Source organism: Triturus cristatus, chromosome 7 (genome assembly GCF_964204655.1).
Source record: "Triturus cristatus chromosome 7, aTriCri1.1, whole genome shotgun sequence".
Taxonomy (NCBI): domain Eukaryota; kingdom Metazoa; phylum Chordata; class Amphibia; order Caudata; family Salamandridae; genus Triturus; species Triturus cristatus.
In genome coordinates, this window is record NC_140590.1 from 1,159,592,356 (window position 1) to 1,159,612,818 (window position 20,463).

At 46.4% G+C, this 20,463-nt stretch overlaps 1 protein-coding gene across 1 annotated transcript in view; it reads left to right on the top strand.

Moving 5' to 3' along the window:
• The window catches only part of LOC146811315 (uncharacterized), a 1,339,659-nt gene that overhangs the window by 1,042,710 nt on the left and 276,486 nt on the right, over window positions 1-20,463 (top strand). Inside the window, exon 14 of the mRNA XM_085615056.1 lies at window positions 5,184-5,255. Within this exon, the coding sequence (XP_085471182.1) occupies window positions 5,184-5,255 (72 nt within the window). The remainder of the gene's footprint in view (window positions 1-5,183; window positions 5,256-20,463) is intronic.

The following is a 20,463-nucleotide window of genomic DNA, read 5'->3' on the forward strand; positions in this document are numbered from 1 at the left end:
GATTCAGACAGAACCACAGCACCGAGACGGCCCTCATCGCTGCCACAGACGACATCCGACGCCAACTAGACAATGGCGAAACCTCTGCCCTCATCCTCCTGGACCTGTCAGCCGCCTTCGACACGGTCTGCCACTGCACACTTAAAACGCGCCTCCAAGAAGCCGGAATTCGGGATAAAGCCCTGGACTGGACCTCCTCCTTCCTCGATGGTAGAACCCAGAGAGTCCGCCTCCCACCCTACAGAGCCGAAGCAACCGACCTCATCTGCGGTGTTCCCCAGGGCTCATCCCTCAGCCCGACACTATTCAACATCTACATGGCCCCCCTCGCACAAGTGGCCCGCCAACACGACCTGAACATCATCTCCTACGCCGACGATACCCAGCTCATCCTCTCCCTCACCAAGGACCCGCACACCTCCAAAACCAACCTCCACGAGGGTATGAAGGCCGTCGCCAAGTGGATGAGGAACAGCCGCCTGAAGCTGAATTCGGATAAGACGGAAGTCCTCATCCTCGGCCCTACCCCGTCTGCCTGGGACGACTCCTGGTGGCCGACTACACTAGGAACAGCACCGACACCCACAGACCACGCACGCAACTTGGGATTCATCCTCGACTCCTCCCTCTCCATGTCCAAGCAGGTCAACGCCGTCTCCTCCTCCTGCTTCAACACCCTCCGCATGCTTCGCAGGGTCTACAAGTGGATCCCGATTGAAACCAGAAGAACGGTGACCCAAGCCCTCGTCAGCAGCCGGCTGGACTACGGCAACGCACTCTACGCTGGAATCCCAACCAAACACCTACAGCGACTACAACGCATCCAGAACGCCTCAGCCTGCCTGATCCTCAACCTCCCTCGCCGCAGCCACATCACCCCCCACCCAAGAGACCTGCACTGGCTCCCCGTCAACAAGAGGATCACCTTCAAACTCCTCACCCACACACACAAAGCGCTCCACAACTCCGGACCAACATACCTGAACAGAAAACTCAACTTCGCCCTCGCCGCCGTCCACCGAATCCAACGAACCACCGCCGGAGGCAGATCCTTCACTTACATCGCGGCCAAGACCTGGAACTCCGTCCCCACCCACCTGCGGCAGACCCAGGACCTGTTCACCTTCAGGAGGCTCCACAAGACCTGGCTCTTCGAGCAGTAGCAGCAGGCCCCCCCCCCCCCTTCAGCACCTTGAGACCCTCGCGGGTGTGTAGCGCGCTTTATAAGTTCTGTGATTGATTGATTGATTGATTGTGGCAGACATAAACATTGACAGATCCACTCCGTCATTGCACGGAACAGTAGCAAAAACAAACAGGAAAGATCTCTGGGACTGGATGGGGGACTGGGAGCTGGTCGACATATGGCGGCTGCAACACGAACATACGAGAGATTACTCGTTCTACTCTCCACTATAACATTTACACACTACGCTGGGCATGTTCCTCCTCTTGAAGCATTTAGGCCCGCTGGTAACAGATACCGAATACCTGGGATGCACCCTATCGGACCATAGCCCGTTGCTTTTGTCCCTCTCCCCTGTCTCCGAAGTGGCGCCATGCCAGCCTGGCACCTTGATGCGGCCATGCTGGAGGACGCCTGCTTTCAGCAAACATTACAGAATATTTCTAAAAGAATCAAGGTGCTGCTAGTTCCTCCCTGATTGAATGGGATGCTTTTAAAATAGTAATTAGAGGCCAATGCATGGGGCAAACAGTAGGGGCAGGGAGAGAGATAGAGAGCTCTACGGACATCTGAGAGTGTGATCCACACCCTAGAAACCAGGCTTGGGGTACAAAATGACACTCAAAAGCAGCTATCCCCTTCCAAGAGTAAATATAACAAGACACTGGATGGATTAAGAGCATTTGGCCTTAAAACATACCAGAAAAAACAACACATTGAGGGTGGGAAATCTGGGAAACTGCTAGCGTCATAGGTTCGACCTGAAAACAGAGGCACACCCATTACCACATTGCAGGCTAAGGATGGAACCACGATATTCTCACCCAAGGTCATCAACACTACTTTCTTAAAATACAACACTATACTATACGAGCCTCCAGCGGGGCTGTCGGACGAATACATAAATAGTTACCTCAACAGTCTACAATTGAACAAAGTGGACCCTGATGCACAGAAAGAATTAGGGAAACCAATAAGCACCTATGAGATCCGAGAAGCAATCAAGGATATGGCTAAAGGGAAGATCGCAGGTCCAGATGGGCTTCCAGCTGAGTTTTATGCTTTAACGCTCTATTGGCCCCCACTTTGGAGAAGCTATATGCTGACTCATTATAATCTGGTCATTTACCAACCTTGACCAGACAAGCCCTGGTGGTCCCCCTCCCCAAAACCAAATTGGGGACTCCCTCTGTTACAGAATTTAGACCACTGTCTATGCTAAATATGGATGTTAAAATATTAAGCAGCATATGAGCCACAAGAATATTTCCCCACATGCTCGCATTCGTCCACACTGACCATAATGGGTGCATTTCCAGCAGATCAACATCTGGAAAACCTCCGACAATTTTACTATGCACTGTTCCACCATGACCTCACGACCCACTCTGAAGCTGTAGTAATGGTGGTAGATCTCGAAAAAGTCTTCGACTATCTGTGGTGGGATTTCTTGATGGGACAGGGATGATTTAAATTGGTAAAGTTGCTTTATACCTGTCCCACAGCCAGGATCAGAACAGGAGGAATAATCTCAGATCCATACAATGTATATAGAGGAACCAAACAGGGCTGCCCATTGTCCCCCCTCCTGTTAGCTTTAGCCATAGGACGGCTGGTGGAACGGTTCAGAGGAGTGGGGGGGGGCGACTAGGTCTGATGCTTGACAGGAGGGAATTTATGATCTCCCTATATGCGAACAATATCCAGCATTATAGATAATGGATGGATGGATGATATGTCCCTGGATGGTAATGGCGCTGCCTCTTTCAGGTATCTGGTCTATGAAATATCTATCTGCAGGTGCTCAAGGGTAGAGGAGTCACCCGCCCCTCCCAATTCGTAATCCCTAGGGCTCACACAACATAGATTCCGTACCCGAGCACACATGAAATATCAAACAATAATTGTCATATAACAATATAAAACAGGACAGATTCATTGGTAGTTGCACTTTAATTTTCTTTCTTCTGTTGGTCCAGCCAACATGTGTTTCGTCGCCCAGGAGTACCCGCGTCTTCCTCAGGGCTTGTGAATATAGTACGGTGAAGATGCTACCAACTTATGGCCGGTTATAATTCCGTCTCGGCCAATAGGCAGGGAATAAAAGTTGATTCCGTCAGGTCAGGGTATATCCTGTGCATATGATATCGCTGTGTAGTTGCTGCGGTTGTCTAATTCTTTCTTGAGATCCTATAGTCAGTAAGTAAACACTTTCGTGCTTTGGAGTGTGTTCACGTCAATCCCCAGCGATATCATATGCACAGGATATACCCTGACCTGACGGAATCAACTTTTATTCCCTACCTATTGGCCGGGACGGAATTATAACCGGTCATAAGTAGGTAGAATCTTCACCGTGCTATATTATATCATAAATAGAGATATTTCAGAGTCAGAATGGAAAGAGATCTAAGCTTGCCCAAGAAGATATCTAGAAATTCCAACTTTAAATATACCCAATTCAATATTCTGCATATGACCTACCTTACCCCACACAGACTTAACATAATGTTAGGAAGCACCGACAAGCAATGCCCAAAATGTGCAAACCTGGACGCGGACTTTAAACACATGATGTGGGATTGCCCTGCTTGACTACTGGTTTTAGGTCATTGGGTTACTACACGGGGTTCTCACACGAATCCTCCCTCCTAAGATAGAGGTATGTTTATTAGGTCTGTTTTCAAGACCCACGGCCAAAAAAGCTGGCACTCGTTTTATAGATCTAGCCCTAATATTGGCAAAAAGACGAATAGCGTTAAGATGGCGGTCCTCAGCTGGTACAAAAATGTTGGATTGGGAGAAAGACGTCACAGCCTGGACATGAACGGAAGAGCGGTCAGTGATTGAGGAAGGTAATTGAGGTGTGAGACGCCGCCCCATAACAGATCTGTGATCCGAGGGGTTGCGGAAGTGGGAGGCTAGAGGCATAAGAGAAGGGGACAGTTCACCTGACACCTCGTAGACTACCAAACTAATACAGCTACCATTTTTTTCCCGCTCACGAGTTAGGCAAGGGTTAAGGGAAGATCGCCCTGGACACAGGGTGCCCACACCGAATCGCCTTCAGGGATAGAATGTCCCTTATCTATAAAAAGAAAAACCCAGGTATTATGGCAAGCTGGGTAGATTTCTGAAAATCCTTGCTAGAACCCTTGAGTGCTCTCGTTGTTATAGAGGTCTACATGTAACTGTTGTTTACATTGTTAAATAAAAAAATATTGACACGGTGCAAACTCCCTTATGTTACACGATGGACATGAGGCCCGAAGGTACAATTAGTACTCAACTGTATCTACAGGAATGTTGTAATTTGAACTGATTGAAGGTAATTCTGTGATGCTTACATAACTTCATGCCTTTTGTTAGATGGCTATTACTTCTGGAGGCCTAATTACATATGTATTTTATGTAACTGAAAAGCTTTAATAAAAATATATTTAAAAAGAAAGAACTCATGGTCTAAGTATCTCAGACTCTTGGCCCTATTTAGGGCCGATGCTGTGATGTATTTTGTTTCCTATTCAAGGCTGCCAGGAAAAACCTGGCAGTCTCGAAAAAAAAAATAAGAATTAAATTGACCCCCACACCCTGGGAGAGTCCACAGGGTGTCAGTGTCATTAGTTGTTTGTTTTTCAAATACAAACTCTTGCTTTGAGGGATTGTTTAAGTACAATGAAAAAGTTTGCTGCACGGCCTCTTGAAACATGTTGGCTACTCAGCAATCTTGCAATCCATTCTGAGTGTCACTTTTGCGGTGGCTCCTCTGAAGATACAGAGATCTCTGCCAAGCAGATGGAGAGCTCTAAATATGCTGTGTTAGGACCTCCACCACCCTGGCGGATTTCGGCTGCCCACCATAACCCTAAATCAACCCTTTAATGTTACCACTGATAATACAATGCAGCCATGTAGTCCTGCAGGGAAAGGTCTCTTTGATGCTTCCCACTTTACACCAAGTTACTAAGACGTTCCTTTTGTTGTGCTTTTATTACAGATTTCCCTGGGATCCAGTGACTGTACAGTATATATTGTCTGTGAAATCTGTGAATTTATCTTAATAACTGAGGTAAGTTTTTGCCAAACTTTTGAAATGTGTCGTTATCAAGGTTGAAATGTCACTTTATTCGCCCTGAAAGTAGCGCGAGAAAACCAGTCGTTAAATAGTCTACTTCTAGGTCCTTCCCCTCTTCATTTACCAACTTTTGTGTACCCTGCTGTGCTGCTGACTGATGAGACGAAAACTCCTTCTTGGACTGCTGGTAACAAAAGCCTTGCACTGTCAATACCACGCATGGGTTCTTGGAGAGTGTACAATGTACGGCTCATTCATTTCCCACACGTGGGTGCTCAGTAGCTAAATCTCTTTTTTCCACTGTCCCTTGCTTGCTTGTTAGAATCTGCTTTATTTGCACTGTGGCCTTTGCCTTATAATTTAAAATGTACAGCTGTTTTCCTTCTTTTCTTCACTCCTATATCTCGGATAGCATATGCTGCAACGTGGCTGGCTCAAGCCATGCATATTGTGCTGAAACAAGCTTGTAGCAGCTGACCTGCGTTCCTCTTGTGTTCCCTGTCTTGGGACCTGAATGCGTGCTCTCCATGTTTGACTATCATGTGAAGTCTTTGAAGAGTAAGTAGTATGCATGCAGAGCAAAAGACCACAAACAGTTACAGTAATGTTTTATTCTTGAGAAGCAGAGGTGGGAGGTAGAGGATCTCAGACACCAAACGTGTTATTAAACACCTCTTACGGGATGGCAAGGGAAAACCTGTTCAAGGACCCTCTCCGCTCTGGAGGACAAGTATTTACAGGCCTACTCTGCTGTGCATTAGTGACCCCTGACAGGGTGAATATCTGGTTGTCTAACCGGGTTTCCGTTTATACAGCACAACTTGTTCTGGATGGATCATGTCAGGAAGGTCGAATTTGCCACTTTAAATAGATGGAGGAAGGTGTAAGATAAATAGAACCGAATGTAGGAAAGAGCCACTTTGTGGCATGGTTAACCCCCACTTCTTGCCAGACTCTGAAAGCAACTTTGACTGAATGTGCACTGGGTCCCTGCTAATCAAGTTCCCAGTGCCTGTGTTGTTTCCCACAAACGGTACATTTGTTTCCACCACTGGCACACCTCTGGCTCAGATACGAGCCCCTTGTAAAAGGTGCCAGTGGTACCAAGGGCATTGTGACAAGAGAGGTACTTTAAGGGCTGCAGCATGTATTATGCCGCCCTCAGAGACCCTTCACCAAACACATCCACACTGGCACTGCAGCCTGCGTGTTTTGGTGCAACTAGAAGTGAAGAGTTGACCTGGCACACATCTCTGTGTGTTAGGCCTTCCAGCACTGCCAGAGGCATAGGTAAGTCACCCCTACAGCAGGCCTTACAGCCCTAAGGCTGGGTGCACTATACCTCGCGTATTGGCATAACGGCATGAGTAGATATGCCCCTAAAGTGTCTAAGTCTATTCTTAGGCATTATTAGTGCACAGTAAAGCCATACCGAGGACACGGACTGGGAACTTGTCAATACGAGTTCCACAGCTGCATGATGGCTTCATCAAATCACAAAAAGTTTGGTGCGAAACATCTCAGCTTATTGAGCCCACACTGATTTCAGTGTTGGATGAATTAATAAATGCGCTCAGTGGGCCCCTCATAGGTGCTCCCTGAAGACCTACCCAACCGCTAGTGTGTAGCTGACTGGTCTACACCAGCCTGCCACCTTCAGACATGTTGCTGACCCCCTGAGGTGGGAGCCGTGTGCTCTTGTGGGTCAGAAACAAAGTGCACTCTGGGTGGAAGTTCTTCCCACCTACCCCCAAGCAGGAACAGCATTCAAGGGCAGTGAGCCTCAAAGGCTTCCTTCCCTTTGTTATGCAAGCCAAGGCCTTTTCAGCTAGTGAAGATGCCCGCCTCCTGGCCAAGCCCCACTTTTGGTAGCAAGGTTGGTGGGAAAATTAGCAAGCAGGAGAGGTGTGTCTGCTCACAGCCAGGACCACCCCTAAGGAGTCCTGAGCTGAAGTAACCCCCTTCTTTGAGCAACCTCCATATTGGATGTGAGGATTTTAGCCCATAGGATTAGGGGTATGCCCCCTCCTCAAAGGAGGAGACATACAAAGGGTGTAGTGATCCTTAAGGTTAGTAGCCCATTTTCTACTAGCTGCCAGTACCTGTAACGCCCCTAAATTGAATATTTCAGGGCACCCCTGAACTGTGATCCTCAGATTCCTTGTGACATAAAGAAGAAGAAGGACCAAAGAGCGGTACTAGCAGTGAAGACTCCAGATGACAAATGACTTGGCCCCAGCCATACCAGCCGGTCTGCAGTCCTCAAAAAAACCTGCACCAAAAAGTGACTCATCCTGCAGGCTTAGCGACCTCCACAACTTTGGGAGGACTGCCTGCCTTCCCTAAAGACCAAGAACTCCAGAGGACAGCAGCCCTGTCCACAAAGAAACCAACAAGAAGAGCTTCAGTGCCCTGCTGAACTGCCAAACCAGACCTCCGGACACACCTCTGCACCTGACACCTCAGGCTCGAGTCCAAGTGGCCCAACGGTTCCAAGAAGGTTCCCCAGTGGTCCTGAGCTTGGGTCCATCTCAGAGTGACCTCTCCTGAACTCCACAACGACGCCTGCAGCCTTAGCACGAAGGGTCCACCAAAAGCGACCGGCTCCGATAAGACTTCGCTGACATCCAAAGACAACCCTACACCTGCAGCCCGCCGGCCTTGGGGAGCTCGACCGATGGTGTCCCTGAGTTCTTCAGCACCCCAACTTACCTCCAGAGACACCAGTTCCCTTCTTCCAGCCTCCTGGTCCTAGCCTTTAGCCTTTGCTTGAAATCTTCAGTCTCCATTCCTTTGCATTGGGCGCACAATGCTGTGTTGGCACACTGCACCCGGCCGCCTCTGTGCCTCTTAGGTTGTGTATTTGGTAATTCCTCATGCCCCCCCAGTGCTGGCCTAAACCCCCTGGAGATTGACACCCAACTCCAATTTTACCAATCTGTAACCGGCACTTTGTTGCGTGCCCCCCAGTCTCCGTTAACTAACATTGGGCCCCAGTGACCAAATTTGAGCTCTGCACCTGGCCGTCCCAGTGCCGCTGGTGGTGCAGTCTCTACACTTAGCTGAACTTTGACCAGTGTTGGTCCTAAAAACTGAAGACTGGATTTGTAAGTCCTGTACTTACCTGTGAATTTACAACATTGTTTTTTCTCCATAGGTTAACATTGAACTGTTTGAGAAATGCATTGGCTACTTTTTATACTTACATTTGTGATATTGCAAAACGTATTTTACTGCAACTAAGTATCTTTGGTTCTAAGTAATAAACATGCAAAAAGTAATATTTTCACAAACAATTGGTCTCAGATTTAGTCATTGAGTGTGTGTAATAATTGTTTGCCTGAGTGTGTACAACAAATGCTTAACACAGCCCTCTGAGAAGCCTAACTGCTAGACCACACTACCACAAAAGAGAGCATTTAATATAATCTACTTTAGCCTCTGTAAAGCCTCTAGAGATCCACTTGTCTCTGTGAACACTATACCCTACTTTGGTATAGTATAATCAAAGCCAGCTTCCTACACCAAATAACTCCAATTTCTTTTTTTCTTCAATTCTTTATTAATCTTCAAATGAGGATCACATTCATAGGGCAAGTTTCACAATTGTTGCTGTTCCATAAAATAGCTGACACCTGGTACGTTTCATTCGTAACCTTTCGTGGTTGTGTATCACCCAATTCCTTTTTTCATCAATTTACATATCAGCTTTTCTCTGAATACATTTCCTTTAGTGAAAATTCTTAAACACTGTACCAAAGTTGTTTTGGTAAATTAGGCCACCATTGTCTTTTCCACTGACATTCACATCTTTAATAAACAGTTTTAATTATCCCAAATAGATATCCTGTGATTAGGAATCTTCCTTGATGGCACTATTTTACTCCATGTTTGTAACAAACATGGTGGAACTTGACCTTGAATTTTATGTTGGTTGTCTTATAGAATAGGAACCATGATTATGCTTTGCATAAGAGACTGAGTATCATTTGAATATCAATAAAGAATTGAAGAACAGAAGAAACTGGTGCTGTTTAGTTCCTATTGAAATAACTTTTCCGTGCTGCCAAATATTTATATTGATGAACCGTTGAACAGAGCTTCACCAGCACAGGTAACTGGTTTTGGGACGCATGGGATTGTGCACTGCGACCACAAGAACACTTCTCTCCATGGAAACCTATTTGGGACTAAGAATCTGATTTAGAGTTTGGTGGACAGGGAACCCCTTTGCAAACACAACAGAGTATCCTGTCCAACAAAACCTAAGTCGGCTAGCCTCATTTAGAGGGGGGCTGATCTTTAGTTTTCCATCGACGGAGTCCCCGTTGGCTCGGGCGAAGGAAAGGTTCCTCTGACAGCCAGATAGATAAGGGGTTGTTTGAAGAAAGGCATTACACCGCCCAACCTATTTAGTTTGTCCGTCACCACGAAGAAAAATCTGATGGTGAGAGCCAGAAAAAACAATAATAAACCCAACACCCTGGGAGAAAACTCCCAAGATGTGGGAGTAAATAGTTTATTTATTTTTAGAGGCAAATATCTGCTGTGGGAGTTTGTTTCTGGAAAAAAAACCACTTTGTAAAAAGTTTGGTGAACTGGCATTAAAATCAACGGCAGCCAAACTTTCTGTACATTAAAAGGAACCACTGTGATGGAGATGCCTTTCAATGCACAGAGAAAGCCAGAGGGCAGCAATCATCTCTAAATTTGACGGATTGTGGTACATCAACCATAAATCAGCCTGTATGTTTCATACTGTTCCAGTGGCTCAGGGAAGCAGCACCAGGTGACAGAGCTGACCTCCTTCTGACAACACTTCTAGGCTAGTCAATAACAACTTCACAATTTGCCTCTGGTGGTTAATCTTAGATTGATGTATGTATGTATGTGTGTATTTGTTAGGCGCATGTATCACCCATAGGTCTCCCAGCGCCAGCAGATACTCAGAGACCCAAGGTAGGTGTCTCATCAGAACTGGAAAAGCCAGGTTTTAAGAGTTTTGCGAAACCTCTTGTGATCTTGTTCCATTGGGAGATATAGAGGTAGGGCGTTCCAGGTTTCAGGGCCTATTTTGGAAAAGGCTCTGCCTCCGTTCCTTACTGTACGCACTTTAGGTACTGCTAGGAATTTTTTACTGGTCGAGCGCAGAAGTCTGGTTGGTTGGTATTTTATTCGTTTTTTGGCTAGATATTTTGTCCCTTTGCCGTTTAGGGTCTTGTGGACCAAGCAGCATATTTTGAAATTGATCCTCTTTTTTATGGGGAGCCAATGGAGGGTCTTCAGGCTGGGCGTGTAAGGGGTGCGGGGAGGGAGGTTTAGAACCAGTCTGGCCGCAGTGTTTTGTAGGACTGAAGCTTTGACAACTGCTCCTCATTAATGGAAGCCAGTCGCGCATTTCCGTAATCTAAACGGCTAATGATAAGTCCCTGTACTAGGGGCATGCCTGATGATAGTGGAATCCACTTAAAGATTTTTCTAAGGGTTCTCATTAGGCCGTAGCTGGTGCGTACCACATTGTTTATGTGGTCTGCCATGGAGAGTTTATCATCTATTATTATGCCTAGATTTCGCGCTATGGATTTGGGTGGAGGGCAGGGTCCCAAGGACGGCGGCCACCAGTAATCTGTCCATATTTTCTGAGCGTTGCCAAAAAGCAAGATCTCAGTTTTGCTTGCGTTGAGTAATAAGTGGTTACTTCCCATCCAGTCGTTAATGGACGACATACACTGTTTGAATCTGGATCTGGTGTCATTAGGATCTGATCCAAGTCTGATCAGTAACTGCGTGTCATCAGCGTATGACACTGTGTCAAACCCATGTGCTCGGATTATCTTTGCAAGTGGTGACACATACAGATTAAAGAGCGTGGGGCACAATATGGATCCTTGGGGGACTCCCTTGTCAATTTTTTGCTTTTTGGAGGAGAAGACACCCATTTGAACCTTGGAGGACCTGTCTGTCAGGTAGCTCTTGATCCAGTTTAATGCTGGGCCTTCGACACCAAAACTCCAATAGGCGTTCCAGAAGGATGTCATGTGAGATGGTGTTGAAGGCCGCTGATCAATCAAGCAAGATCAAGATAGCAGATTGTCTTGCGTCAATAGAGAGCCTGATGTTGCTGACTATCTCGAGCAGGGCAGTTTCGGTGCTGTGAAACGCTCGGAAACCCGACTGAGATGGGTCCAGCAGATTGTTGTTTTCCAGATATTTATAAAGCTGGCCGTTGATCAGTGATTCCATACCCTTGCCAAGTAAGGGTAGGAGGGAGATTGGTCGATAATTTGCAAGTTGCTTGGGGTCGGCTGTTGTTTTTTTCAGGATTGGTCTAATTATGGCCTCCTTCCAGTGTGAGGGAACAATAGATTGTGATAGTGAGAGGTTACAAATGTTTGTTAGGTGTGGGATAAGAGCTGGTGCGATTTTAGATAAGATCTGAGAGGATGCCGGGTCGGCTGGAAATCCAGATTTGATTTTGTTTAGGGTGAGGGCTACTTCTTCCTCTGCAATAGTGCAAACTTGTTTGAGGGAGAGAGTGTGTGGGGGAGGAACTTTATTGCACTCCTGTTTGGATGGAGTGTCTGTTGGGAATTGTTTGTAGATATCGTCTGATAAATGTTAGCAGTTGTTCTTTTTGATTTATAAAAAATCTCGGCTCACTTTTTTGGGGAATTCTGATGTTAAAAGCAAAATAGCCCCTTTGTAGGTCTCGCCTGTGGCAGCGCATGCCCCAGTGCATGCACTTGCGCTTGCAAGAGATATTGTGCACAACAAGGGGCTTGCTGCCGTCCCATTAGCTGCCATACAGTGGCTTCATTGTCCCTCATATATGGTGCTTACTAATTGACCAGCGCGTGCCAGCTTCACTTCCTGTTCTTTCATCTGGAGAATGGACTAAGTACCGATTGATTAATGTTGATTAGTGTCCTTCTGCCCCTCGTGCTGTGAATGAGGTACTATATTCTTTCTTCTTTGCAGCATATTCCTTCTTTAGTGTCTTTCTCCTTTTTGTATACATTTTTTTTGTTGTACTTTTGGCTCATCCGATACTTGATTTTATTGTTTCTTCTTTTGTCTCACCCTTTCTTCCCCAGGTGTTCTGTTCCCACTGGTGTTCATTTAGGTCATTCTTTGCTATCCTTCTTTGGTGTGTTTTTGTGTGTGTTTACTAAGTTTCTTGATGTGTTTCCTATCAATGGGTGCATATGCTTGGGTAAGTGACTTTAGACAATTTTCGGCGTTTGAGCGAAAGCACTAGAGCTCATGTTTGTAATGCACGGCCTTTTGCTCTGCACTGACAGCAATTTTCCCTTGCATCTTTTGCACTTTTGTTTAACATTTTCTCTTGTCTTATTTGTTCTGTTTCTCCCGCGCAAGTGTGCCTTTTCACTCATGTTTATTGCAAGGCAGGGACTATTTACCTGACGCCCAGCCAAATAGTACATAAGCTCTGCTACCTACCTGGTAGTTGGAAAAATAGTAGATAATCTCTGCTGTTAAGCCGGCCACAGGCTAAATAGTGGAGGTGACAATTTGAACAACGGCTGCATAAATCGTGTGAAAGAGGTTTTTATTTAGGCGACCAAAAAAGAAAAAATGGATTCCAGGAAATAGTAGGGTGTAATGGGTTGCAACATTTGTGAAACATTTGAAAGTAAGGGCATATACAAATGTAGTCCTGCCAAGTACTACATATCAGGGGTTAGACTAATGCATTCTTTTGTACTGGTGTCCACATCATTGCCCTAAAATGCATTAGTCACGTATAATATAGCACTTCTGCCTCCTTTTGTTCAATGAGCGCCACAATGATTGCTTGCTTCACGTCTGAAATTGCCCTGCTGGTGCCTCACCACTTCAATTTCACTCAGCCAGTCAGGCCTGGAGTGGTGTTTTTATGGTCACATCTTGTTACTTTGTTAATTTGTTCAAGTGTGGCTTTCATTAAAAAGAAAACGAAGATATTCAGGCCCGGTTTATCTGGGTAAAATTGATCCGCAGACTAAAAACATAAACAACCTGGCAAAAGAAAATGCCAGACCCAGCTTAACCTGGCTACAGGCCTTCTGTTGTGATTGGTCAGGTGACAGCGCTATTATCTTGCTCTGTGCCCACGCCTGGCGAGACAAGGTGGTGTCGTTGCCCTAGGGACCCATGTATGCTCCTGTGGAAGAGTTGCTGCATGCCACTAGGTGCAGTATGTTTATGTAGCACCAAAGCCTGGGAGAGCAGAATCACATGACTCTACCTTTGATCCTGGACCCCGAGCCTTCAGGACATAGTCACATTGCTGCCCGGGTGGTGGCCCAAGATTTATACAGGGGCGGCTCCTTCGTTTGAGCGGAGGAGCATTGCCCCACAGCCCCAGAGCTGAAAATTTAAATTTATTACCATTCTCTTTTCAGCAATGCGTCTCAAATTAAATGTGAGGAGGGGGTGGGTCCAGTGCTACAGAGTGACAGCAGCAGGGAGCTGTGCACTTTAAAATGCGCATGTCCCTTTGGCCAGCTTTCTTGGGACAGCCAGCCAGACATGCACATTTTAAAGTTCTCTAACCTAGCATCTTAGACAGCTGGGTTAGAGAAAGCACAGGCCTCCAGTGCTCTTTGGAGCACTGAGAGAGCCTGCTTTATCCAATCCTGGGGCTGCTGTCATGCTTTGAGAGCAGCGCTAGGATTGGGTAGTGCAGTTATATGCGTCAAAGCTTACTGAAGACACCCGAGAGAGGAGGTTGTTGCGCACAAGTTACCAAGGTAAGTCTATTTTAATCATTTATTTTTTGTACCCCTCTGCCCAACTATCCTCCACACAAGCCAGTCGCCACTGGATTTATACAATTGTTATGTTGTTGATACATGTCAACAACTTTCAGACTGGCTGCCATTCACCTCCAGGCCTGTATGTAGGGGGCAGGCGGTCTTTGTACTATCAACACCAAGGAGCACTGACTTAAAAGTGCCAGCACTGGCCTGCCACATCACAGTATCGGGAGCTCAGAGCCTGCTGACCGGATGTACTGGAGGGATGACAATCAAAGAGCAGCTTTCATGAGCCCTACGTAAGGTACACTACTGTGTCACCGGTTGGCCGCTAGGAAGCATTAGTGTGGTGCTAAAAAAGGGCGCCATAACCAGGCAAAGGTTAGCCTGAGAGTCAGTGTGAGATGTCACAGGACACGCAATGGAAATAAGATTAATCTATAGCATTCATGCCAGCATTTGACAGCATGAACCTTTTAATTCTAAAGAGGAATGTTATGAGATAATGCCACATCTCTAAACTGCAAACAAGCTGTATGCCTTTTCAGAATACAAGGAACATGTCTAAATGAAGCATGATTGTTCATAACGCTGATAGGACAACAATTCCATTGTAGAGCCCTGCTTCCACCTGCTTGAATAATACTGGGTGCACCATACTATGAGATGTGCTGTTTCATATTGAAAATAAATACTAAGCACTTGAGCACCAGAGTCCCACTGTGAAATGGCGAGCTGCAGCCTACCATAGCCTACAGCAGCACTGCCAGTGAGCTCCATGTCCCCCGCCCAAGAATACTTGCCAAAGATGCTCCCAGCCTAGCATGCAGGGAGGACTTATTTCTGGTAGCGAGCAGGGATACAGGCAGCTAAATCCAGAAGGGAGGGTTCTAAGAGGATCAGGAAGCCAAGGACTAGGGAACCAGGAAGATCAGGGCTAAGAGGATCAGGACCTTGAGTACCAGGAGGACTAGATTGAGAAGGAAAATGAGGATGAGGAGCATCAGGACCAGGATGATCACACCCTGGAGGTCCAGGCCTCAGGGCTAGGAGCCAGATGGGCAGGAAGAAGAGAAACAGAATGGCCAGGCCCAGGTGACCGGAGCAAGGAGGACCATGATCAGTATTTGTAGAAGCATGAGCTGAAGGAGCAGGAGGTTCACAAACCGATCCTTGAAGACTAGGAAGTGTAGAAGCATGAGAATTATCGCCAATAGTACTGGGGACCAGGATAAGCAAGGAAGATGAGGGGGCCAGTAACAAGGACACCAGGAGGCACACAGAAAGGAGCACCAAGACCGAAGCAAGGAGGATTAGAAGAATCTGCATCAAGAGGACCAGGAACAGGCTGAGGAGTGGAGTGTCAGGGGGACCATGACCATAGGACCAGGGCCCAGAGTACAAAGTGGTGCAAAAAGACTGGGACTGGGCCATAGCAGAACCAGGGTGAGGAAGATCAAGAGGACCAGAACAGCTAGAGCCAGAAGACTAAGGGGACTGGACCTGGCTGCCCAGTCCCCTTTAGTGAGAAGCCTCAGATGGATCCAGTCAAAGAGAACGAGGACTATGGCAGCCTGATCTATCGGGTGTAGTGCCAGAAGGATCACGAGGACAAGACACTAGGCCAAGAGAACATGAATGATCCCAGACAGAAAATCATGGGCTCAGATTGCAGAGTCTTAGAGGACCAGGGCACGAGAAGCCTGCTGGATAAAGGGTATCAGTAGGATCAGGAAATGATGTACTAGGAGTTTGAGGAGAAGGATCAGAAGGACCAGACCAGGCCTTGTAAGAATACAAGGAACATGTCTAATTTAAGTATGATTGCTCATAACGCTGATAGGACAACAATTCCATTGTAGAGCCCTGCTTCCACCTGCAGGAATAATACTGGGTGCACCATGCTATGAGACGTGCTGTTTCATATTGAAAATAAATACTAAGCACTTGAGCACCACAGTCCCACTGTGAGATGGCAAGCTGCAGCCTACCGTAGCCTACAGCAGCAATGCCAGTGAGCTCCCTGCCCCCCGCCCAAGAACACTTGCCAAAGATGCTCCCAGCCTAGCACTGCAGGGAGGACTTATTTCTTGTAGCACAGGTGAGTCCAGCAAGAGAGCACTCACTGAAGATGAGTGCTAGGGGGTAATGTCTGTCAGAGTGCGGGAGAGGAATCCAGATCCTTTTAGAACTACTCAAAGCTCTAAAGGGTCTAATTTCTGATATTTATGTCTTTCTGTGCACTTCATTGCTTGGTTTTACTTGTGAGAATGTGTCACACCAAGTGTCATACATTCGTCAGTTGAATTTCACTTATAAGTACACTGAAACCATTGAAATGCCACATATAACCTATCTGAAATTTTGGCAGCGGTACAAATGTACAATAGTTTGTACAAAGGTAAGTGCATTGACTAAGCAAATCTGTTTACAGATTAAAAAAACAGTAGAATAATTGTTATATTATTTTGCTATTCAAATAAGAAATGTAGGAATCAAGCTTCTGTTTCAGGACATCTGTGGCCTGTGCAGGTAAGTGCGATGGGGCATTGGGGCCGGGTGAGGGGGATTCCGACGGACGATGAAGAGGGAAAATTAAATAAATAATTTTCCCTTGTCATCCTCCGTCAAAATCCCCCCACCCGGCCCCACCGCCCCACCGCTCTTACCTGCATGAGCCGCGGCTGCTTCAGGATATGGCACACATGTCTTGTACTGCCGTCTTGGAGTATTTTGCTGTCTGCAAACATTATTTACTCATGAAAATACATTGTTCTTATTGTTTATGATCCTTTTTTTGATGAGTTTTGAGGGCTGGTCTCTTTTTGGGTTTCTTATAGAAGCCCTTGTGCTAGCTCTAGGCTTCTTTTTAAGGAGGATTCTGCTTGCTTAGTACTTCCGACCTGGAAATAGTAGGGTGTAATGGGTTGCAACATTTGTGAAACATTTGAAAGTAAGGGCATATACAAATGTAGTCCTGCCAAGTACTACATATCAGGGGTTAGACTAATGCATTCTTTTGTACTGGTGTCCACATCATTGCCCTAAAATGCATTAGTCACGTATAATATAGCACTTCTGCCTCCTTTTGTTCAATGAGCGCCACAATGATTGCTTGCTTCACGTCTAAAATTGCCCTGCTGGTGCCTCACCACTTCAATTTCACTCAGCCAGTCAGGCCTGGAGTGGTGTTTTTATGGTCACATCTTGTTACTTTGTTAATTTGTTCAAGTGTGGCTTTCATTAAAAAGAAAACGAAGATATTCAGGCCCGGTTTATCTGGGTAAAATTGATCCGCAGACTAAAAACATAAACAACCTGGCAAAAGAAAATGCCAGACCCAGCTTAACCTGGCTACAGGCCTTCTGTTGTGATTGGTCAGGTGACAGCGCTATTATCTTGCTCTGTGCCCACGCCTGGCGAGACATGGTGGTGTCGTTGCCCTAGGGACCCATGTATGCTCCTGTGGAAGAGTTGCTGCATGCCACTAGGTGCAGTATGTTTATGTAGCACCAAAGCCTGGGAGAGCAGAATCACATGACTCTACCTTTGATCCTGGACCCCGAGCCTTCAGGACATAGTCACATTGCTGCCCGGGTGGTGGCCCAAGATTTATACAGGGGCGGCTCCTTCGTTTGAGCGGAGGAGCATTGCCCCACAGCCCCAGAGCTGAAAATTTAAATTTATTACCATTCTCTTTTCAGCAATGCGTCTCAAATTAAATGTGAGGAGGGGGTGGGGCCAGTGCTACAGAGTGACAGCAGCAGGGAGCTGTGCACTTTAAAATGCGCATGTCCCTTTGGCCAGCTTTCTTGGGACAGCCAGCCAGACATGCACATTTTAAAGTTCTCTAACCTAGCATCTTAGACAGCTGGGTTAGAGAAAGCACAGGCCTCCAGTGCTCTTTGGAGCACTGAGAGAGCCTGCTTTATCCAATCCTGGGGCTGCTGTCATGCTTTGAGAGCAGCGCTAGGATTGGGTAGTGCAGTTATATGCGTCAAAGCTTACTGAAGACACCCAAGAGAGGAGGTTGTTGCGCACAAGTTACCAAGGTAAGTCTATTTTAATCATTTATTTTTTGTACCCCTCTGCCCAACTATCCTCCACACAAGCCAGTCGCCACTGGATTTATACAATTGTTATGTTGTTGATACATGTCAACAACTTTCAGACTGGCTGCCATTCACCTCCAGGCCTGTATGTAGGGGGCAGGCGGTCTTTGTACTATCAACAGCAAGGAGCACTGACTTAAAAGTGCCAGCACTGGCCTGCCACATCACAGTATCGGGAGCTCAGAGCCTGCTGACCGGATGTACTGGAGGGATGACAATCAAAGAGCAGCTTTCATGAGCCCTACGTAAGGTACACTACTGTGTCACCGGTTGGCCGCTAGGAAGCATTAGTGTGGTGCTAAAAAAGGGCGCCATAACCAGGCAAAGGTTAGCCTGAGAGTCAGTGTGAGATGTCACAGGACACGCAATGGAAATAAGATTAATCTATAGCATTCATGCCAGCATTTGACAGCATGAACCTTTTAATTCTAAAGAGGAATGTTATGAGATAATGCCACATCTCTAAACTGCAAACAAGCTGTATGCCTTTTCAGAATACAAGGAACATGTCTAAATGAAGCATGATTGTTCATAACGCTGATAGGACAACAATTCCATTGTAGAGCCCTGCTTCCACCTGCTTGAATAATACTGGGTGCACCATACTATGAGATGTGCTGTTTCATATTGAAAATAAATACTAAGCACTTGAGCACCAGAGTCCCACTGTGAAATGGCGAGCTGCAGCCTACCATAGCCTACAGCAGCACTGCCAGTGAGCTCCATGTCCCCCGCCCAAGAATACTTGCCAAAGATGCTCCCAGCCTAGCATGCAGGGAGGACTTATTTCTGGTAGCGAGCAGGGATACAGGCAGCTACATCCAGAAGGGAGGGTTCTAAGAGGATCAGGAAGCCAAGGACTAGGGAACCAGGAAGATCAGGGCTAAGAGGATCAGGACCTTGAGTACCAGGAAGACTAGATTGAGAAGGAAAATGAGGATGAGGAGCATCAGGACCAGGATGATCACACCCTGGAGGTCCAGGCCTCAGGGCTAGGAGCCAAAAGACGGGGACTGGGCCATAGCAGAACCAGGGTGAGGAAGATCAAGAGGACCAGAACAGCTAGAGCCAGAAGACTAAGGGGACTGGACCTGGCTGCCCAGTCCCCTTTAGTGAGAAGCCTCAGATGGATCCAGTCAAAGAGAACGAGGACTATGGCAGCCTGATCTATCGGGTGTAGTGCCAGAAGGATCACGAGGACAAGACACTAGGCCAAGAGAACATGAATGATCCCAGACAGAAAATCATGGGCTCAGATTGCAGAGTCTTAGAGGACCAGGGCACGAGAAGCCTGCTGGATAAAGGGTATCAGTAGGATCAGGAAATGATGTACTAGGAGTTTGAGGAGAAGGATCAGAAGGACCAGACCAAGCCTTGTAAGAATACAAGGAACATGTCTAATTTAAGTATGATTGCGCATAACGCTGATAGGACAACAATTCCATTGTAGAGCCCTGCTTCCACCTGCAGGAATAATACTGGGTGCACCATGCTATGAGACGTGCTGTTTCATATTGAAAATAAATACTAAGCACTTGAGCACCACAGTCCCACTGTGAGATGGCAAGCTGCAGGAATCCAGATCCTTTTAGAACTACTCAAAGCTCTAAAGGGTCTAATTTCTGATATTTATGTCTTTCTGTGCACTTCATTGCTTGGTTTTACTTGTGAGAAAGTGTCACACCAAGTGTCATACATTCGTCAGTTGAATTTCACTTATAAGTACACTGAAACCATTGAAATGCCACATATAACCTATCTGAAATTTTGGCAGCTGTACAAATGTACAATAGTTTGTACAAAGGTAAGTGCATTGACTAAGCAAATCTGTTTACAGATTAAAAAAACAGTAGAATAATTGTTATATTATTTTGCTATTCAAATAAGAAATGTAGGAATCAAGCTTCTGTTTCAGGACATCTGTGGCCTGTGCAGGTAAGTGCGATGGGGCAATGGGGCCGGGTGAGGGGGATTCCGACGGACGATGAAGAGGGAAAATTAAATAAATAATTTTCCCTTGTCATCCTCCGTCAAAATCCCCCCACCCGGCCCCACCGCCCCACCGCTCTTACCTGCATGAGCCGCGGCTGCTTCAGGATATGGCACACATGTCTTGTACTGCCGTCTTGGAGTATTTTGCTGTCTGCAAACATTATTTACTCATGAAAATACATTGTTCTTATTGTTTATGATCCTTTTTTTGATGAGTTTTGAGGGCTGGTCTCTTTTTGGGTTTCTTATAGAAGCCCTTGTGCTAGCTCTAGGCTTCTTTTTAAGGAGGATTCTGCTTGCTTAGTACTTCCGACCTGGCAACGCAACAGCAGTTGACAA